Source organism: Acinonyx jubatus, chromosome A1 (genome assembly GCF_027475565.1).
Source record: "Acinonyx jubatus isolate Ajub_Pintada_27869175 chromosome A1, VMU_Ajub_asm_v1.0, whole genome shotgun sequence".
Taxonomy (NCBI): Eukaryota; Metazoa; Chordata; class Mammalia; order Carnivora; family Felidae; genus Acinonyx; species Acinonyx jubatus.
Genome location: NC_069380.1, coordinates 173,580,929 through 173,599,410, shown reverse-complemented (window position 1 = coordinate 173,599,410; position 18,482 = coordinate 173,580,929). Strand labels below are relative to the sequence as shown.

The window sequence follows — 18,482 nt, the reverse complement described above, 5'->3', positions numbered from 1 at the left end:
CCCCCTCTCCTTCTCCCTCTTCCCTCCTCTCCTTCTCCCTCTTCCCCCCCTCCTTCTCCCTCTCCCCCTCCTCTCCTTCTCCCTCTCCCCCTCCTCTCCTTCTCCCTCTTCCCCCCCTCTCCTTCTCCCTCTTCCCCCCCCTCCTTCTCCCTCTCCCCCCCTCTCCTTCTCCCTCTTCCCTCCTCTCCTTCTCCCTCTTCCCCCCCCTCTCCTTCTCCCTCTCCCCCTCCTCTCCTTCTCCCTCTTCCCCCCCTCTCCTTCTCCCTCTTCCCCCCCCTCCTTCTCCCTCTCCCCCCCTCTCCTTCTCCCTCTCCCCCTCCTCTCCTTCTCCCTCTTCCCCCCCTCTCCTTCTCCCTCTTCCCCCCCCTCCTTCTCCCTCTCCCCCCCTCTCCTTCTCCCTCTCCCCCTCCTCTCCTTCTCCCTCTTCCCCCCTCTCTCCTCTCCTTCTCCCCCCTCCTCTCCTTCTCCCTCTCCCCCTCCTCTCTTTCTCCCTCTCCCCCTCCTCTCCTTCTTCCTCTGCCCTTTCTTCTCCTGATCCCACACAGCCCGGCCATGACAAGAGTGCCACATCTCAGAGCCCACAGAGCAAGAAAAGCTGCCAGATAACACAGGTAGAGGTTGGGGTGCCTTGTCCCTCGAGGATGTGGTTGTATCACTCCTCACAAATGGATGGGCCCCAAGTCCACGGCCATTGCCATATCAGGGCCCTCAAAAACCGTCCCCAAGGCAATGGCTGGGAACTGCACACCTCCTGTTTCTGGTTTTTACGACTCTGGGCAGATTTGCAGAAGGTCTGCTCCTGTCTCCCTGGGCCAGTCTGCCCTGGGTCTGATCCCACTAAGGACACCCCCACTCGCCAGGGGATGAGTGCTGCAGGGACTGGTCAAATTCCAGGGCCCTTGTTGGGCCATGGGGCTCACGTGGAGATACCGGTCCACGCTCAGGTGCATTGCTCTCGGTTATCACCTTTCTCTGCCCGTCTCCTGAGATTAGAGTGACACAGAGCTGGCTCTCAGGCTGGGCATCTTCCTCTTCTTTCTTTCCTGCGTGGGAGGCAAATAAGGAGAGGAAGACCTTGTTCTACTGGCTCTGGAAGAGTCCTCTCCATTTCTCTTGTCCCTCCCTCCTCATGGTCACCCGGCATGGGGCTTTCTCTGGCCTGACATGTCCTGGGCTCCAGCACTGGGGGCCCACGTGCTCTCTTGCTGCACACCCTCTCTCTCTTCTGCCCCAGGTGGGAGAGGGGACACCTTGCACCTTACCGGCCTGACACATTCCAGGAGGAGGGTTTAGACCGAGGGAAACAGGCAGAACTGGCCTTTTTTTTTTTTTTTTTTTTTTAATTTTTTAAAAGTTTATTTATTTTGAGAGGGAGAGGAAGAAAGGGCACGTGCGAGCAGGGGAAGGGGCAGAGAGAGGGAGTTCCAAGCAGGCCCCACACGAGCACGAAGTCCAATTTGGGGCTCAAACCCACAAACCATAAGACCACGACCTGAGCCGAACTCGAGAGTCAGATGCTCGACCGGCTGAGCCACCCAGGTGCCCCACAGCTGGCCTTCTTAAAGCTGATTTCGGTTCAAGGTCATGTCAACCCAGAACTGGCTTGGGCAAACAGCCCCCCGAGTGGTCCGGCCTGTCTCCCTAGAGTCCTGTGTGAGGGTTGGGGCCACAGGCTTTGCTCATAGTAAAGGACCACTTTACCGATGTCAGCTGTGCAGATGTCGTCTTGCAGGGAGGCGGGAGGCCGGGCCAAGGCAGGAGAGAGGTGGGCCTGGGTCTCCAGGTCCGATGGCGGTGGTTTACAACTGCCAACCACAGGGTGTTCCCGGCACAGGCTTAACGAGGGGAAGTGGAATGACATATCACCGTTCTCCTCCTACAGGGTTTTGTCCAATAATGTTCACTTTGTTTCCATCCACCCCTGCCCAAGCCTCTGTGGGGAGATTTGTGCTTGGAATGAACTTAGTAAGATTTATGGACTTTATTAGTAACTTATGGACTATAAATAAGTTTCTGTTGGTCTCTACCGCTCATGCACGTGGCTGCAAAGCCTTTCCCCCAACCTGCTGGATACGCTTGAGGGGGCCTTGCTGGGGGAACGAAGAATGAGTCCTGGGCAGCCATCAGGAAGACAGGCGGCCTGCGACCCGAGTGGCTGACACGAAGCCATAGCAAGAGACGCGAAAGGCGGATGGGGGGTGGGATGGACACAATAAAGTAACATGAACAGAGAGAACGCAGAGGGCTAGCTTGACCCCCAAAACCTGCTCTCTCACTGCTCTACGGCACTCTCCAGGAGGTGACCCTGCCGTTTCCTCTTGTAGCCAAGCCCGAAGACAGCCAAGTCACCTGCCCTGCCTGGCAGGGGCTGTCACATGGTGATGATTCACTACGTTAGCCATTTCTTCATTGTCACCACCCCTGGCTGGTTCCGATTCAGGAAGGGCTTGTCTGTTCATACCATGTGACCTTTCAGCAGGGCTCAGGTCAGGGGTTTACAAACGGTTACTGAGCCACTAGGTAAGCGTCCGTGGAGATGGGCACAGGGGGCGGTAGACCAGTATGGGGTGTCAGAGCCTGAACAGGTGGGAGGCCATCTGTCTGGGAGCGGGGTGTTGGCTATGACAGGAGGAGTTCTATGTAGAGGGGACTGTTCCAGTGCAAATGTATTGAGGTTAGTGGGAGAGGCTAGAGAAAGAATGATGCTTAAGGGAAGGAGAGAAACTCGAACGAACCCCTAGAGGGTCTGGGAGTAGTGGCACATCCAGAGTTGACTTTTCTTTTTTTAATTATTTTTTTCAATGCTTATTTGTTTTTGAGAGAGAGAGAGACAGAGCGTGAGCGGGGGAGGGGCAGAGAGAGAGGGAGACACAGAATCAGAAGCAGGCTCCAGGCTCTGAGCTGTCAGCACAGAGCCCGACGTGGGGCTCGAACCCATGAACCACGAGATCATGACCCGAGCCAAAGTGGGACACTTAACCAACTGAGCCAGCCAGGCGCCCCCAGATTTGACTTTTAAATACCAGACAAAGGAATCAGGCTTCTTGGAGAAACGGCAGATCCCAGGGCAGGAGCAGGAAAAGCACGAGATAAGCCTCGACCACCTCCTTGTGTCAGAAAGTAAGCAAGTGGCCAAGGACAGATGGAGGGGTGTGACACGGATGCAAAAGCCGGCCTGAAACGCTGCCCAGCAGCCAAATCTGGGACAATCCGACACCGAAAGAGGTAATGACGGCACCAGATTGTACAAAACGTTGAGTGAAACAGGAATCTATGGGTCCATACAGACAGAAATAAACATGTGGACCAATAAATAGGGACAGGAGAAAGCAGAATTGGGAGCTAATCCTAAGCAGTCGTCAGACAAACCCACCTGAAGAGATATTCTACCAAAGATCTGGCTTGTAGTCTTAAATTTTTTTTTTTTTACATTTTTATTTATTTTTGAGAGGCAGAGAGAGACAGAGTGTGAGTGGGGGAGGGCCACAGAGAGAGGGAGACACAGAATCCGAAGCAGGCTCCAGGCTCTGAGCTGTCAGCACAGAGCCCGACACGGGGCTCGAACCCACGAACCGTGAGATCACGACCTGAGCCGAAGTTGGACACCCAACCAACTGAGCCACTCAGGTGCCCTCTGGCCTGTAGTCTTAAAGAGAGACTCCTGCTGATTGGAGGAGACAAAAGAGATGTGGCAACTAAGTGCAACGTGTGATTCTGAACTGTGTCCTTTCACTGTGCAGCGTGGAGCTGGGACAACTGGCAAAACCCGACGAAGATGGAGAGATGAGATGGTCGCACTCGGTGAACCAGGCCAGTCACGGAGGACAAGCACGGTATGGCTCCACTTATACGAGGTTGTGGGGGGTGGGGTGGGGGCCCAGAACTTCCTGTAGAGACAGGAAGTAGCTGGTGGTCACGGGGGGTGGGGAGGAGGAATGCGGAGTTGGTGGGGACAGAGTTTCAGCTTGGGAAGATGCACAAGTTTTGGAGATGGATGGTGGTGGTGGTTGTGGAACGATGTGAATGAACCTGATCTTACTGAACGGGACACTTAAAGATGGTTCAGATGGTAAATTTTATGTCATGTGTATTTTCCTGCAACACAAATGGGGAAAGCAGCTGGGTTTTGGAAGTGAACAGAGCAGGGTTGGACTCTCACCTCTGACACTGGTCGCTGGATGACCTCGGGTGACCTCGGGGGTGGCTGTTAGTGGCCTGCATGTGGCAAGCGCTCAGAACAGGCTACCTCTTCTTAACTGGTCATTGCGCGTCTTTGACTCTAACTGCAAGGTGGCTGGTTGGATTTTGCCCATCGCCTCCACCCCCAGGCCCATGCGTACAACCTGCCGGCCACTCAGAGCTCCTAAGCCTGCCACCAGTCTTCTCTCCAGGAACCTCTCCTGGGGACAGTTAGAGGGGCGGAGCGTGTCCCAGCCAAAGACACAGGTAGGACCTTACATGCTTGTGTATGCACCTGCTGTCTCTGGAGGGGAAGTATGGACCTGGGAGGGACACGGGTGGGGAGCTTCTCCCTGTGAAACCCGTTCATGCCCCTGGAATGTCTTCCCACAAGCTGCGTCTATGTAAATCACATAAATAAATACACAAGTCAGTCATTACCGAAGAGGGGCCCCCGTTCCCTCCTCCCTTTCCCTCGTCCCTCTCCTCAAGGCACTGCCGTCTTACATTAGCCCCTTGCTCTCCAGCCAAAACTGCTGCGGTCCTCGTTGAGGAATTCGGTGGATGTCTCCCTCTTTCTCCCTCTTCCTGTCAGCTCCATGGCACTTTGAAACACCACTTTCCTCGGCTTCCGGAAAACCAGCGAAATCTATTCACGATGGGGAAGGGCCATGCCTTTGCAGTCACCGTTGGAACTCCTATGGCAAAGGGCACTGCCTGGCATGCTTGTAAGTGCTCAAAAAAAAAAAATTTTTTTTTTTTTGAACGAACACACCATTAAACCAACAAAATAAAAAATATATAACGAGCCTCAGTGCAGAAGTAAGCTCAGGCATAATGGCACTGACACACTCCCCAAATCATGCAGGTGTGCAAATGGCCAGAAATAAAGGCAAAGGCCATCAGTTTTTAAATAAAGTAGTCCTGGGTGCGGGATTATGTTATTGTTTTGCAGAACGTTACCAACAGAGAAACCAGGTACGTGTCGATGTTTATGCAGGCTCTCTCAGTATTGTCGCAACTCCGTGTGAACGAAACGAAATTTTTCCAACATAAAGAGCTTAATTTAGGTAATGTAGTAAGGGCAAACCTGATCTGTCCGATGAAGACAAATCTGTCGATTTGTGCATCATCAATGAACAAAGTGCATCAGATGTTACTGGAAGTTTGGTCAGGGCAGGGGCGCCTGGGTGACTCAGTCAGTTGAGCGTCCGGCTTTGGATTTTGGCTCAGGTCATGATCTCGCGGTTTGTGGCTTGGAGCCTGCTTGGGATTCTGTCTCTCCCTTTCTCTCTGCCCCTCCCCTGCCTTCTTGCTCTCTCTTCCCTTCAAAATAAATAAATGAATTTAAAAAAAAGAACAGAAGGCTGCAGGGGCGGATCATGTACCTAAAAGGGGAGAGATGGGAAAGGGGATTTTTAATAGCATCATGTGGTCGATGTTGCCTGTGTTTGGCAAGGTCTTACAAGAAGATGAGATCAGCCAAAAAACTTTCCAGCTTGTGAACAGACATTAGAAGTAAGAAGGAGAGTCCAGATATTTGAGGATTTGCAATGTTAGGTAAGCAAACTGATTCGGGGCCCTAAATGGCAAGAAGCAAATGTCGAGAACCCTTGTGTGACAAAGGCCTCCATGCAATGATCAGATGAAAAATGTGCTGCTGAGGCGAACTTTTCAGGTGGACAGAACGGCTCAGGGAAAAAAGCGTTAAGGCTTGGCTTTTGCACATAAGTCCCATAGCATCAAAGTTTCAATCAAGAGAGAGGTATGAGAGTGAGGGAGCAAAGGAATAACAACAGATTTACGAGTCAAGTCTCACAAAAAAGTTGTGAATGGGGCTTCTGGCCCATGTCGCTGGTTGGAATCCGTTAGGTAAAACTCCTACTGCGTTTATAAGATAGCCATTCTGACCCAAACCCCCACGATCCTGAGGCTCCAAAAGTCTCAGCTCAGAACCGAAAACGACCTTGGGGCTCTAGTCTCCTAGGACAGGATGGGGATTAAGAAAGCTGGGCAGCCTCTCAATTCAGATTCCCCAGTGTGGTGTTTGGGTGTGGCCAGAGGGGGTGATGGCAACGGCAGAATCTCACAGAGGGTGGCGCTAGAGGCCGCGGAGAACGGCAGGGCAGAGTGGGACCTACAAGGGACACCTGCCATGCCGCGTTTAAGTGGCCTTACAGCAGAATTGCTTCCCCTTTCCGGTTACTTCTCTGTTAAGGATTAGGTGGGGTATTAAGCAGATGACTTTTCTCTTTAGTTATGAGGTCTAATAGAGGAGGAGGTGCCTAACCACTCAGGTGGAGACATCCTGGGCCTTGAGCTGGATGTGGCTGGTCACTAGATGATACTTAGGGTCATCTCCTGTGGAACAGGATTAGTATCTCTGCGGGAAGAAGACACCATATTCACTGGTCGAGAGGGCACACGGAGGTAGCCTTCTAGGAACCCCCCCCCCCCCCATTTGATTCTCCTCTCCTTCCGGGCACATGAGTGGTTTGTACCTCTCGGCGCCCCTGCAATTAGGTATGGCCACGTGCCTAGCTGTGGCCAGCGGGCTCTGAGTGAAAGGGAAGCGTATCGCCTGCAGGCCAAATTATTCATCCTTCATGCGAGACCCTCTGTTGTTCTCTTCCTTTCTTGTGCTCTTAAGGAAGAGGTCTAGGGTTAAGTCGATGGGCTAAAAGCTTGGAGCAGCCAGGATGCGAAATTTCACCTTGACCTTGCCCTGGAGGGTTGCCCGGACCACAGCCATTTTGTGTGAGAAATTTGTTGTGTTAGGCCTAATGAGTTTTTGCTGTTTCTTTGTTCAGCTACTGTAGCGGCAACAGGATCTGTCATCACTAATGCTGCCCCAGAGCCCAAATGGTAGAGTCGGGATTCAAATGTTGAGCCTTGCACCACCCGCACATTATAGGAGTTCATCGGATTGTGGTGGGGACGGCCATCGTTAAGGCTTCGGCGGGTCTGAGTCTGACAAACTTCTCCCACATGCCCACAGAATTACGTCTGTAGAGACTGAATGCTGCTCCCTTACGAGTGCTGGAGAAACTTGGCCACGTTCAGCCATCCCTGTCATATCCAATCTATTGCTCCTGTAGAGAGGGGTGGAAAGGATTTTCTCTCTTCTCTTCCAGCAGTTAGCGGAGACCCCTGTAATAGATTAACAAGAGAAAAACAAGTTTCTTAACATGTACACCTCATGTATCCATGGGGACACCCAGGGAAGAATAAGTAATCCCCTGAGGTGGCTTAGAATTCAGAATTAAATAGCAGCTCAAGTGGGAAAGAAGAGGGAGAGGGGGAAGTAAGCCTCTAAGGGGAGAGTAAATGATTTTTGGGAAAGAGAACGGACCTTTAGAACAGATGGGAGGTGTGACAGTTTGTGATGAAGTTTGTCAGGGTGTGGGGTTGACTTTTAGTCTCTTCTCTTGTGGTAAGAGTCAGTCCTCCCTGGTGGATAAATTCCCAGGAGGGGATCTGTGTGGCAACTGTTGTTTCTTTTGGGGGTATCGGTCTTTAGATAATGGGAGTTCAGTGACAGCCTCTCCCTGTATTTGCTGTTTTCCAAGTGCCCCTGCAGCACCAAGCAATCCATATATCAAAAAGCAGCAAACTTGGGGGTAGCATGTCCTGCATGGCATATTCTGCTACCCTTTGCTCTCTCGTTTACAAAGTTTTAAGTTTCATACATTGATTAGGCCACACCGACAAGCCCTCTTCTGGCTTCGGCCCTGGAGAAACGGCTACTCAGGGTGAGTCTGAGGGGCTTCCGGGAATACCGTGTGCTGGTTTTACCCTGAGCCCACATCTGTGTGCAGTGTTCTGTGACCTTCGCTCGTCCTTGGATGGTTCAATCTGGACACCCTGAGGGAGATGTTAGAGGGGGGACTTCAGGCTCCATTCCAAGCCAGAGAATTCTAGAACTGCCCTCAGGTAGCTGAAAACTTAGTCTCCATGAAGATCAGTCTAGAAGATCTGGCCCTCTAACTGGAGATGTTTTGAATCATCTTACTCACAGGATGATGATACTCTAGGGCAAGTATCTCCAATATTCTCAGGGGCCAGCAGGGTGCTGCAGATGGGAGAACCAGCCAGTGACATCTGTATGTCCCACACGTGGTCTCAAGTAGAGAGTTGCTACAGAGTTCTGGCAGATTGTTAGCCCGTGGGAATGTAAATGTGTTGTCAAATCTTGACATTTTTCATTAGGATCCAGAAATGGAGCTCTAGCTGGAAACCTCCCCATTTAAAAATGTTGGTAATTAATTAAAAACAAAATAGACAATAGTCACAACTCCATGGCCTATAGAACATGGTTAGAGGGCGGTCGGTCGTTCAGCAAACTCTGCCCTGTGATGCACATTTGAGCGAGGGGAACAGACTGGCTAGAGCTCTAAGGGTACGTGTTGAGAGGTACCAAGCGGTCAAGTTGACTTGATTTTGGCCCTGTATTTGGAATGAAGGGTGGACCCCAAAGGACTGACAAGTTTGAACTTAGGTAATAAGGAGGCAGACTAGCAAGGGGGTGGTGAGGAGGGAAACGTGAGCTTTGAATTCAGAGACTTGGGTTCACTTAGCAGGTGTACGAGTAAGTTGCTTCACCTGAGTCTAGGTTTCCTATCCCTGAAATGGAGAATAAATCCTAACAGGGTCATGAGAATTAAACTACATTTATACATAAGAAAATGTCTGCCACCTGGTAGGGGCCTGGTTTGTCCACTTCCTTTCAAAGGCTTGAGAGAGAGGAAGAGATTTGATAACAGCAGTGTTTCTGGAAGGATGGCCACATGGTTGTGTGGGCACTGGAGACAGAACGACCGGCTAGGTATCAGGCAGTGTGACCAATTTGAGAGGACGGGTAATCACATCCATGTGGCCTTGGAGCCAAGCCCATCCCTGGTGACAAGACCGTAAAAGTTGACCTCCTGGCTCCTCCGTGGGTAAGGTGATAGACAGGGTGCAGTACATAATGCCAAGGAAAGCTTGGCTGCACCACCTGTCCTGTCTGCTTCCCACCCTGTCCTCGGCATCCTTAGGGCAGCTGAGAGAGGCAGGGCCCGGCCCCATCAGTGCTGATCCAGGGCCTCGGGCACAGGCAGGCCTTGACCTCTGCTGGGTCCCACAGGCAACTCTCCTCTATCTTTCATAGCCGGGGAGTCTTCTGCAGAGTTCTCAACAGTGTTCTGAGCTGCTTAGCAAACTCATCTTCAGAAGACACTTGTTTTGAAAGCTTAGGAGGTTTACGTTTCCAAGTCAAAATGCCCCAAAGCACGGTCCTTGCGAAGAACTAACAGAATTAAAAAAAAAAAAAATCAATATGAGACTCGCCCCTCAGGAGCCGTTAGAAGAGACAGGTTTACCCACTAATTATAACTAAACCGTCATTGCCACTCAACATCACCAGCTTTCCAAAAGTTTCTTCAGGTGAAAATGATTTTTCCTGTGCATCAGAATCACCTGGAGGGCTTGTGGGCACCCCCCCCCCTCCCCGCCCCTCCCCAAGTCTGTGAATCAGGTCTGGGGTGGGGACTGCATTTCTAACACTTTCTGGGGTGATGCTGAGGCTCCTGGTCAGGGACGCTGTGTTCAGCGCCACTTCTGTGACGGATCTGCTTGTATGTATTTAGTTCACAGAGCTGGCGAGTGATCCAGAGTGCATGGGATCCTATTTCCCTCATGAGTAAACAGAAGCTAAGGTTAAGTGGCAAAAATAGGGTCAAACAATGCCTACAAATCTAAAAGCCACAAACTTCACTACAAGCCAAGAAATGGAAAAGGTGGAGGCGGTTCATTTTTAACAGGGAACCAGCTAAAGGCTTTAAAGTTTACTAGATGGACACTAACCAGTGATAGAACCACGACTCTCTCAAGTTTTCTTGGATATTATCCAAGGCTTGCAGTACCAAGTGTTTGCCAAGGGCCAGCAGCACGAGCATCACCTAGAATGTGAGAAACAGGCACAGGCCCCACCCCAGAACTTCTGGGTCAGAATATGCGATCTTTCCAAGATCCCCGGATGCTGCTGCTGCTGCTGCAAACTCAGGTTAGAGGAAGATGGACAGAACGTTCTGCCCTCACCTAACGACAGGCCTCAGTAATGGTCCAGGGGAGGAGAGGGACTGTCTGCCCACGTCTAGTGTTACCTACTAGCTTCAGGGGGTAGGCAGCTCTAAGTTACGTTCACCAATCTTCCCCCCACCCTCCACCACCAGACTAATCATGTGTGGGCATGGGCACAGCATGCAACGGAGGACAAAGGTTGTCCTTCACAGGCCTGGAGGCTACCATTCAGTTGAGGCTTCGGAGTAAGAGTATCAAATGATTTTATTACAAAACTTAAGCCATTCATTGATCATTCAACTTTTCTAAAAAACATAAACATGAGAATAAAATAAACACACCCAAGACTCACTAGCCTTTGCAGGATAGGAAAAAGCCCTGGACAGAGAGCCTGCAAATGTTTTTCCTTTTACCCGATGTCCGTACTTCCTCACACATTCTAGGGTCCCATGTTTTGTCACCTCTTATGAGGAAAGGAAACCGAAGCTACAAGATTCATGTACAAGAGGGTCACGACAACTTTAGAGCTATTCGATGCTAATGCTTACATGTTCTAGTTGACAAATAAGCACTGTCTAACACCTACTCCATGCTAACCTTCACTGTCATTCTTTGAAATTGCATTTTGGGACTGGTTATCTTCATTCTCTGTAGCTCCAGCCCCTCTAGGATCCCAAACACAAACCCTAAAATCCACACGCAGTCTCCAAGTTCAAGTATAAAGGTTTGTTTCAGGACAACCCCAGGCTGACGTAGTGTTTCTTTATAACTCTGTAGTGTCTTCTGGATGCCATCCCCTTCGACAGGCTGACCGGATGGCAGCACAATGAGGGGGCACACAAGGTCAACTTTGCTACTGCCTGTTCAATCTGCATGCTACCCCACAGTCAAGGCTGAATGCTGAAATCAGTGACGACCTCGGCCTGTCTTCATTCTGAAGGTGTACTCCATTCTGAAGGTGTACTCCGAATCCATTTCTTCACAGTTAATTTAATGGAGCTTCCAAAAAATGTCAGACATACTCTAAAAAGAAAAGAGAATCGGATCAAAATGCCTCTTGATGAGACTACATTTATGTTCCTAAAGAAATTTACAATTAAACTAGGAAGACTGGAAATGAATGTTTTGCATTCTGTAACGGAATTGAGGTGTTCTCCCAATACTGGCACAAATAGACAACCTCCCCTTAAGTCAGTGCCCTACACGAGCGTCCCGCTCTTGCTTTGTTCACTCACTGATGCTTTCCTATCAAAAATGACAGACATCTTCATGAACCTTGAAAAGAGCACACCAAAGTGGAATGAGGGTAAAGGGCACACCCCAATGGTAACTAACAACGGCTAAGTGAGGATCTGCTGCTTACTTGCTATCACTGCTCATATTCACTAATGGCTCAAAGCCTGTAAAAAGCATTGTTTTGTGCATCTGCAGCTGACTTTTAAGATTAAAGTAAATCCCAAGTGTAATAAAAAGAGGTATGCATAACAGAAGTGTCCCATGGTAACGGATAGTGGTAAACTCAAATCTCTAAATACAAGGAAATCCAGCAGGGCTAAAAGCGGACTGTGCGCACCATTTAGGATGCCATTTTAGAACGCATTGTTCGATTGTATATTCCAATTGCAAACCCAAGTTTAACTCATGTCCAGGGGTGAGACTCATTTGCACATGATCTTAGCCAAAAGGCCGAGAAGCGATTAGGAGTGAGGCCCATTTAATCATTTTCAGAAAAACAGGACTTTCATTTGAATTTCTCTTGTGCACAACAATCATCCCGGTTGGTTTCTACTGAAGTATCTATTCACAGCCTACATGTTTAGCTCTGGTGGCCCACAACTTCATACTCGCTAACACAAGAGGACACTACTAATTCCTTCTCAGTAACAAACGACTCCTAAACAGCAGCGGAAGTCTATCTGCACTAAATGCTTTTCTGAAGGTATAAAGAAGATGATCCCCAATGGTGGCTTACCCCTTTTCTATCCATTTTATATATTTATAAGCCAGAGATGAAGGCTCCTGGACAAAAGACAGGATACCGGACCTTAGGAAGCATCCTGGGATGGAGCTGGGGGGTCCTGGCTCTCAGGCTCTGGAGGGGGCGCTGGCACAGCTTCTTTTTTCTTGGCCGCCAGGAACTCATGAATTGCTCTTTCTATCTGTGGTCTGAAGATGTGGTTTAGTTTGGGATCCACCACTTGAGAAATGATTCTGTCCACTCCAGCTTCCAACATCCCTGACCTTGCGGAGACAAAGAGATCACTCTCTGAAGGTCCATGCACCCTTTCCCCAGCCTCCCCTCATGTTTGCACCGTGCGTACCTGACCTGTACCTGTAGTACGATATCAAAACTGGGAAAATGACACGAAGACAATACGACCTTATTCAGATTTCACAGGTGTGGCTGTACCCTGCACAGGTAGCTCTGTGCCATTTCAGCCACATGAGTAGCTTCAGGGAGCCACCACAACGAAGCTCTTACCTACGCCACCACAGCACCCCCTGTGCCAGCTAGCCCCTGCAAGTCACACTCACCTCCTCCCCGTCCACCCCCAAGCCCTTGGCAACTACTGATCTCCTGTCCATCACTGTAATTGTTCATTTATCAGAGTTACATATGTGGAATCGGCACCATGCATCTGTTTGTTACTGGCTTTTCTCAGCATAATTTCCTGCTGTTTCTAAAGAGGTGGGCTTCATAAGCTTTTAGATATTCCAGGAGAGTTCAGTGGACGAAGACCTGAACACAAGTGTTAGTATTAAGAACAAGAAAAGGGGAGGAGATTAGAAGAAGCTTATCTTAGGACACCAGATTCCAGGACCCACCTCCACTTTTATGCCCAGTGACACTATGAAGTCACTTGGATGACCTAGCACTTTATTAACTGAAGTTCAGTTTGTTTGAAGGACACGCTTTAATAGGACTCTACGCCTTCCTAAAAGCTGCCATCACACTTTAGAGGAGCCATGTGGACTCAAAGACTTTGTAGAACTCCCCTTCACTTGGGAGACCAAAGATCCAGCTCCTCCTGCCCAAGATCCGAATGCCGATCCTTGATGTAAAACTCCCATGTATGTGCCAACTACACTGAAAACTCCGAGCAGCAGCGGATATGTTTTGCAACCTGGAATATATTTCGGAGCACCCAGGAAAGTTTACACAGGAGGCCTATAGAGGTTGGATAAACTAGCAAGAATGTCATTTGGGTGCTTTGCTCATTTGAACTTGAATAAAAGGGTGGACTGTTGCAACTCGTGTGTGGGGTTTGCTGGAAAGTGCCATCCACCTTGACCAAAAAAATGACTCGCATCAGCTTTCCGCTTTCCTGCGTATCATACCGGTGATTACTGCCTTTTCACTCCTAATTCTAGTTACTTACTGAACCACACTCTGCCGCAGACCATTTCGCAACTGGTTTTTGTTCATTGTAGGATTCCATTCCTGCTTGTCCAGATGTGTTGACACAAAATTATCCACTTTCTGCCTCAGGTTTTGGTAAGCTGGCTAAAACATTAAAAAGAACACGCAAGGTAAGAAGTTATATGCACCAAAGTTTTAGAAATCAGTCACTCAAGAATACTGCTTTCCACAGAAACGTAGAATTTTCAAGTCCTTGAAGACACTTCTATGACTATGAAGATCACCGTGCGGCACAGTAGAGTGGGAATTAATGCCCGACACAAGTGCTTACTTTATGGTGGCCAGGCACAAGGCCAGATGCTTTATCATCCCATTTACTTTTCAAGTAACTGTACAGGGAGATTTTATTAGCTCTCTCCTGCCCCCATTTTAGAGATTAGAAACTTACACTTAGAAAAAGTAAACAGCTTGCCCACTTAGCTAAAATGTGGCACAAGCCAAGGGCAGACCCAGTCTGTTTCTGAATCAAAGGAACTGAGTTCCAGCCTGGCACCATCACTAACTAGCTGTCTGACTTTCAACAAGTCACCAATCTTTAAGTCTCAGTTATTTCCATTTGTAAAACTGAAATGCTGCCCCCCTGCTTACCTCGCAGAGTATCCTTAGCAACAATGAAGGGGTCAGGAAAGCCCTCTGCATAAAATGAAGGGTCACCAAAACCTCAGCACAATGAGAATGCAGATGCAAGTCAGAGTCTACGGAACACTGGGAAAGGCTGAAGGGAAGCATGGCTGAGGTCTGAACATGGAGCTTGAGACACTTACTGGTCTTAAATGTTCTCGACACAGCGAGGGTCAGAACAAAATGAGAAGGAACTTGGTGAACACAAGGAACATATGTTCTCAGCCTCTGAGACCTTCTGGTATGATCAGCTACTCTTCTTTAAACCAGGTATGATAGATACAGTGTGCATTGCTGTTTAGTATCACCGGTGTCCCCTTCTGCCATGGGCAGAGGATGTTTACCTACCCCAATGATGCTGAGTTTTGGCAATGCCATACAGTCTGGTCATTGGAGTGCTAGGGACAAGTGACCTGAAATGTGGTTGTGTCTGGCTTGGTTCTTGTGCTCTGGTGACCCTCTATGAGGGCATGTCCTGGGATCTAAGATGAGTTCATGTGTAGCCGAGCTAAACCGAAGCCCAGCTGAAGACTACTTGGATGAGCTGAACTTTAGCTGACCTGCAGCCCTATCAACATAAGAATGAATGCCTGTCATAAATCACGTGATTTGGTTGATTATGCAGTGTTACTGTATCCAAAGTTTGCTAGCAGTGGGGTAAGCGAAACCGACAAAAGAATGAGTAGGCTTCAGCCTACACGTGGACTCCCAAACACCCATGTACTATCTACTCCTTCTTCCTCTCCTCACGAGGGTCGGGCAGAGGGTGCCACGTTCTCCTGGCCCAAGGGTGGTGCCTCACCCATGCTAAGACAATGCTGATGTTTCCTGGAATTTCTTTGAATAGGAACTGAGAATCCCTTTCTAGAGGAAGAAGACATAAGATGTAATCAAAATACTAGCAGCCAAATGGATGACTCTGCTCTACGGTGACAGTAAAACAGTTATAAAGAGCAGAGATGAAGGCCCTCGTGGAGCATCCCTGGTTCCAAATGCATCCCTACTCTGCTGGCAGTTTGCGCCTTGGGTCCTTTCTTGGGTCAACAGATTCACCTCTTTGCTTAAAGGAACTAGAAACTTGAACTACGCATCCTGTTTTACTTTCTACTATTCAAAATAACTCACCTGGTTTGAAACGACAATTACTGTGTATTGAAAAAAAGACAAAGGACAGCAAACGTCACCACCAAACCTGAACAGATCTTGACACTACAGAATAATCCCTTCAGTTCTTGAAGCGAAAGGAAAGAATGCGCCTGCCATTACATTTTATTGTATTAATCTGTCCCTAGCTTGACTGATTCCCATATCAATTCTATTTATTTATATTTTGGATGCACTACAAAGTAATCATCAGTATACTCCTGAATATTTCAGCAGTCTGGGAAGGGGCCTAAGGATATACGTTTCTAACAAGTTCTCAGGTGACGTTGATGCAGCTGATCCACCGGCCACACTGAGAACCTTGGGGCTAAAGCAACAGAGGACTCAACAGGTGCCTAAAAACACACTATCTTCCAGAATTAAATTAACCACCCTATAATTACCAGAAGCAGCATCTAAGGTGTTGGTGGGAAAGGCTCCAACTCTCTTTCCCCAACAGCTTTGTAATACTCTTTTCTTTTTTCGAGAGAGAGAGAGAGGTGGGGGGAGAGAGAGAGGTGGGGGGAGAGAGAGAGAGAGGTGGGGGAGAGAGAGAGAGAGAGAGGTGGGGGAGAGAGAGAGAGAGAGAGAGAGAGAGGTGGGGGAGAGAGAGAGGTGGGGGAGAGAGAGAGAGGTGGGGGAGAGAGAGAGAGAGGTGGGGGAGAGAGAGAGAGAGGTGGGGGAGAGAGAGAGAGAGAGGTGGGGGAGAGAGAGAGAGAGGTGGGGGAGAGAGAGAGAGAGGTGGGGGAGAGAGAGAGAGGTGGGGGAGAGAGAGAGAGGGGGGAGAGAGAGGTGGGGGGAGAGAGAGAGGTGGGGGGAGAGAGAGAGGTGGGGGGAGAGAGAGAGAGAGGTGGGGGGAGAGAGAGAGAGAGGTGGGGGGAGAGAGAGAGAGGTGGGGGGAGAGAGAGAGAGGTGGGGGGAGAGAGAGAGAGAGGTGGGGGGAGAGAGAGAGAGAGGTGGGGGGAGACAGAGCACGCTCGTGCATGGGGGTAGGTGGACAGAGAGGAGAGAGTCCCAAGAAGGCTCCGTGCCTCCAGCACAGAGCCAGACTCAGGGCTGGATCCATGAACTCTGAGATCAAGAGACCTGAGCCAAGATCAAGAGTTGGACACTTTACCAACTGAGGCACCCGGGTGTCCCTCTTTCTTTCTCTCTTTCTCTTTTTTTTTTTTCTTTTAAATAACTTGCATATTACATTGACTTAGCCACACAAAACGTAACAGAACATAGGAAATGTGAGTGGAGAACTTGTGATGGGAGAACACCCAGGGTCCTGGGAAAGGTAAAAGCTCAACTGGTATTATCTGAGACCTTTAAGTAAAATTAAGCACTAAATATTAAACGCTTCTAACACCACTTACTCTCTATATTATCTGGTCTATGGGTCAGTTTTCTACCCTGGGGTACAAGCTTTGAGGACTGGTGGTGACTGACTTGTTCCTATACCCACACAGCCTACCATGCTGTAGGCCAATAAACGTTCAGTGAATAAATGGACTATGTCTTTCCCTATCTTTAAGTTGTAATTTTAAGTTCACAATCTTCCTGTTAGGTAGGCAGGTTTTCTCAAAGAGAAATCACTTCCTTCGAGGAGCTGTCCAGTAACAGAGCCTCCTAAACCTACCACCATGGTCTTGCTAGAGAAGCTTCTGAAAAGGGAGAAAACGAACATTCCAGCACCTACTATACGTCTGACACAACCCACGTGACTTCACTGAATCCCCACGACTTTGGCAAATAACATGTAACAGCATTTTACTAGGTTGACCTATGGCATTAGGATCTAAGAGAGGCACCAAATCCCCTTCAATCCACCACAAGGATGCCGGTTCTGCACCAACGTACCTAATCCAAGCCTGCAAATTGCTGACCTGGAGAGAAGGAAGAAACAAATAGCTACAGCGTTCTGGTGACTGTGCATTCAAACCGTTCTTGCTTACTCACCTGGCTTTCTCCAACATTAACACACAGAGGTTTGTTACTGAGGGGCTCAAAGAAGTCTCACCTTGGGAAAGATCGGATCTAGGCTCTGAAACCAGAACCGAATCCCCAAGTCCGGAGAAACGACCGGACTGCACACAGCTGAGGGCGATGGGGCTGGGAGCCCAACCCACGTGTGTACCACTCAGAAAGCCTCCTGCACTGCCCCAAGCGGTCTAGTGCCTCACTGCTGAGATTTTTAAAAATACCTTTTGTTAGAAAAGCCAAGCTGCAAGCTTGCCATCCTCACGCCCAGCCCGACCCCGTCGGCCAGGCGGCCTCGGCTACCTTGGTGTCCACGTCGGCCAGGCAGTCCCGGCGGAAGCTGTCAAACAAGCCCCGGCTCTTGAGCTGCTCCACGATGAGTGCGATGAGCTGCGGGTCCCCGGGAGGCAGTGAGGCGGGGTTGATGGGGCCGCCGCTCCCACCTGCCCCCGCCGCCCCTGTCGCTGCCCCCGCCGAGGCCTGGCCCGCTCCGCCGCCGCCCACCGAGCCCGTGCCGCCGCCGCCGCCGCCGTCTGCCATGGCTGCGCCCGGGGCCCACAGAGGAGACCGAACACAACTTCTCAGGGACGGAGGGCCTGAGTCGTGTAGAGGCGGCAGAAGCGCCCAAGAAGGAGGCGGCGGAGGGGGAGGACAAAGGGGAGGCGGCGGGGGGAGTGGAAGAGGAGAGGAGGGAGAGGGCGGCGGCGGTGGCGGCGGCGGCGGCGGGAGCCGGCTCTGAGGCAGCGGAGGTGGTGGTAGAAACGGGAGAAACGGCCCGCTCCATCCCGGGCGCTCTGCCGATGACGTCACCACTGGCCTTTGCATTGTGGGACGGGAAGTTTTCGGCAGTCACCTCCTCCTTTCTTATAGGCAGAGGTCTAGCCGACAGAAACTACAACTCCCGGCAGGCTCCGGCTGGCTTGGCGTCAGTTTTCGGGGCAGTATGGGAATTGTAGGCTCAGGCCCTCGTGATTGCCGCAACGTGCGCTGGCCTTCCTCGTCCAGTGGCTGCAGCGCTCGCCTTGAATCTGCGGGTCTCGGCAAATGCCCGATTATAAGAATCATCTGTGGGGCTGGTTAAAAGTATAAATTA

At 50.0% G+C, this 18,482-nt stretch overlaps 1 protein-coding gene and 1 long non-coding RNA gene across 3 annotated transcripts; both read right to left on the bottom strand.

The window, feature by feature from the left end:
* Positions 1–2,827: 2,827 nt before the first annotated feature.
* Positions 2,828–11,182, bottom strand: LOC128316413 (uncharacterized). Its single transcript, XR_008300287.1, has 2 exons — positions 7,532–11,182; positions 2,828–7,329 (listed from the first exon to the last, which is right to left on the bottom strand). It is a non-coding gene; the product is annotated as an uncharacterized LOC128316413 (long non-coding RNA).
* A 21-nt stretch (positions 11,183–11,203) lies between these two features.
* BOD1 (biorientation of chromosomes in cell division 1) lies at positions 11,204–18,176 on the bottom strand. Of its 2 annotated transcripts, none has more exons than XM_015072675.3 (4): positions 17,693–18,175; positions 13,620–13,744; positions 12,284–12,480; positions 11,204–11,262 (listed from the first exon to the last, which is right to left on the bottom strand). In XM_015072675.3, the coding sequence occupies exons 1-3, from the start codon at positions 17,927–17,929 to the stop codon at positions 12,285–12,287; spliced, it is 558 nt and encodes a 185-aa protein (XP_014928161.2). In that variant the 5' UTR covers positions 17,930–18,175; the 3' UTR covers positions 11,204–11,262; position 12,284. The 2 variants fall into 2 exon arrangements, 1 of the variants encoding a protein (XP_014928161.2); XR_003412690.2 differs by having other exon boundaries at positions 11,205–11,262; positions 12,212–12,480; positions 17,693–18,176.
* Positions 18,177–18,482: the final 306 nt, after the last annotated feature.

Bases quoted from the DNA above. Each gene is read 5' to 3' on its own strand.
- BOD1 (XM_015072675.3), bottom strand. From the start codon at position 17,929: ATGGCAGACGGCGGCGGCGGCGGCGGCACGGGCTCGGTGGGCGGCGGC. The intron at 13,745-17,692 runs GTAGCCGAGGCC...TTAATGTTTTAG, and splicing joins TGGCCGACGTGGACACCAAG to CCAGCTTACCAAAACCTGAG. The intron at 12,481-13,619 runs GTAAGTAACTAG...TGTCTCCGCAAG, and splicing joins CTGCGGCAGAGTGTGGTTCA to GTCAGGGATGTTGGAAGCTG.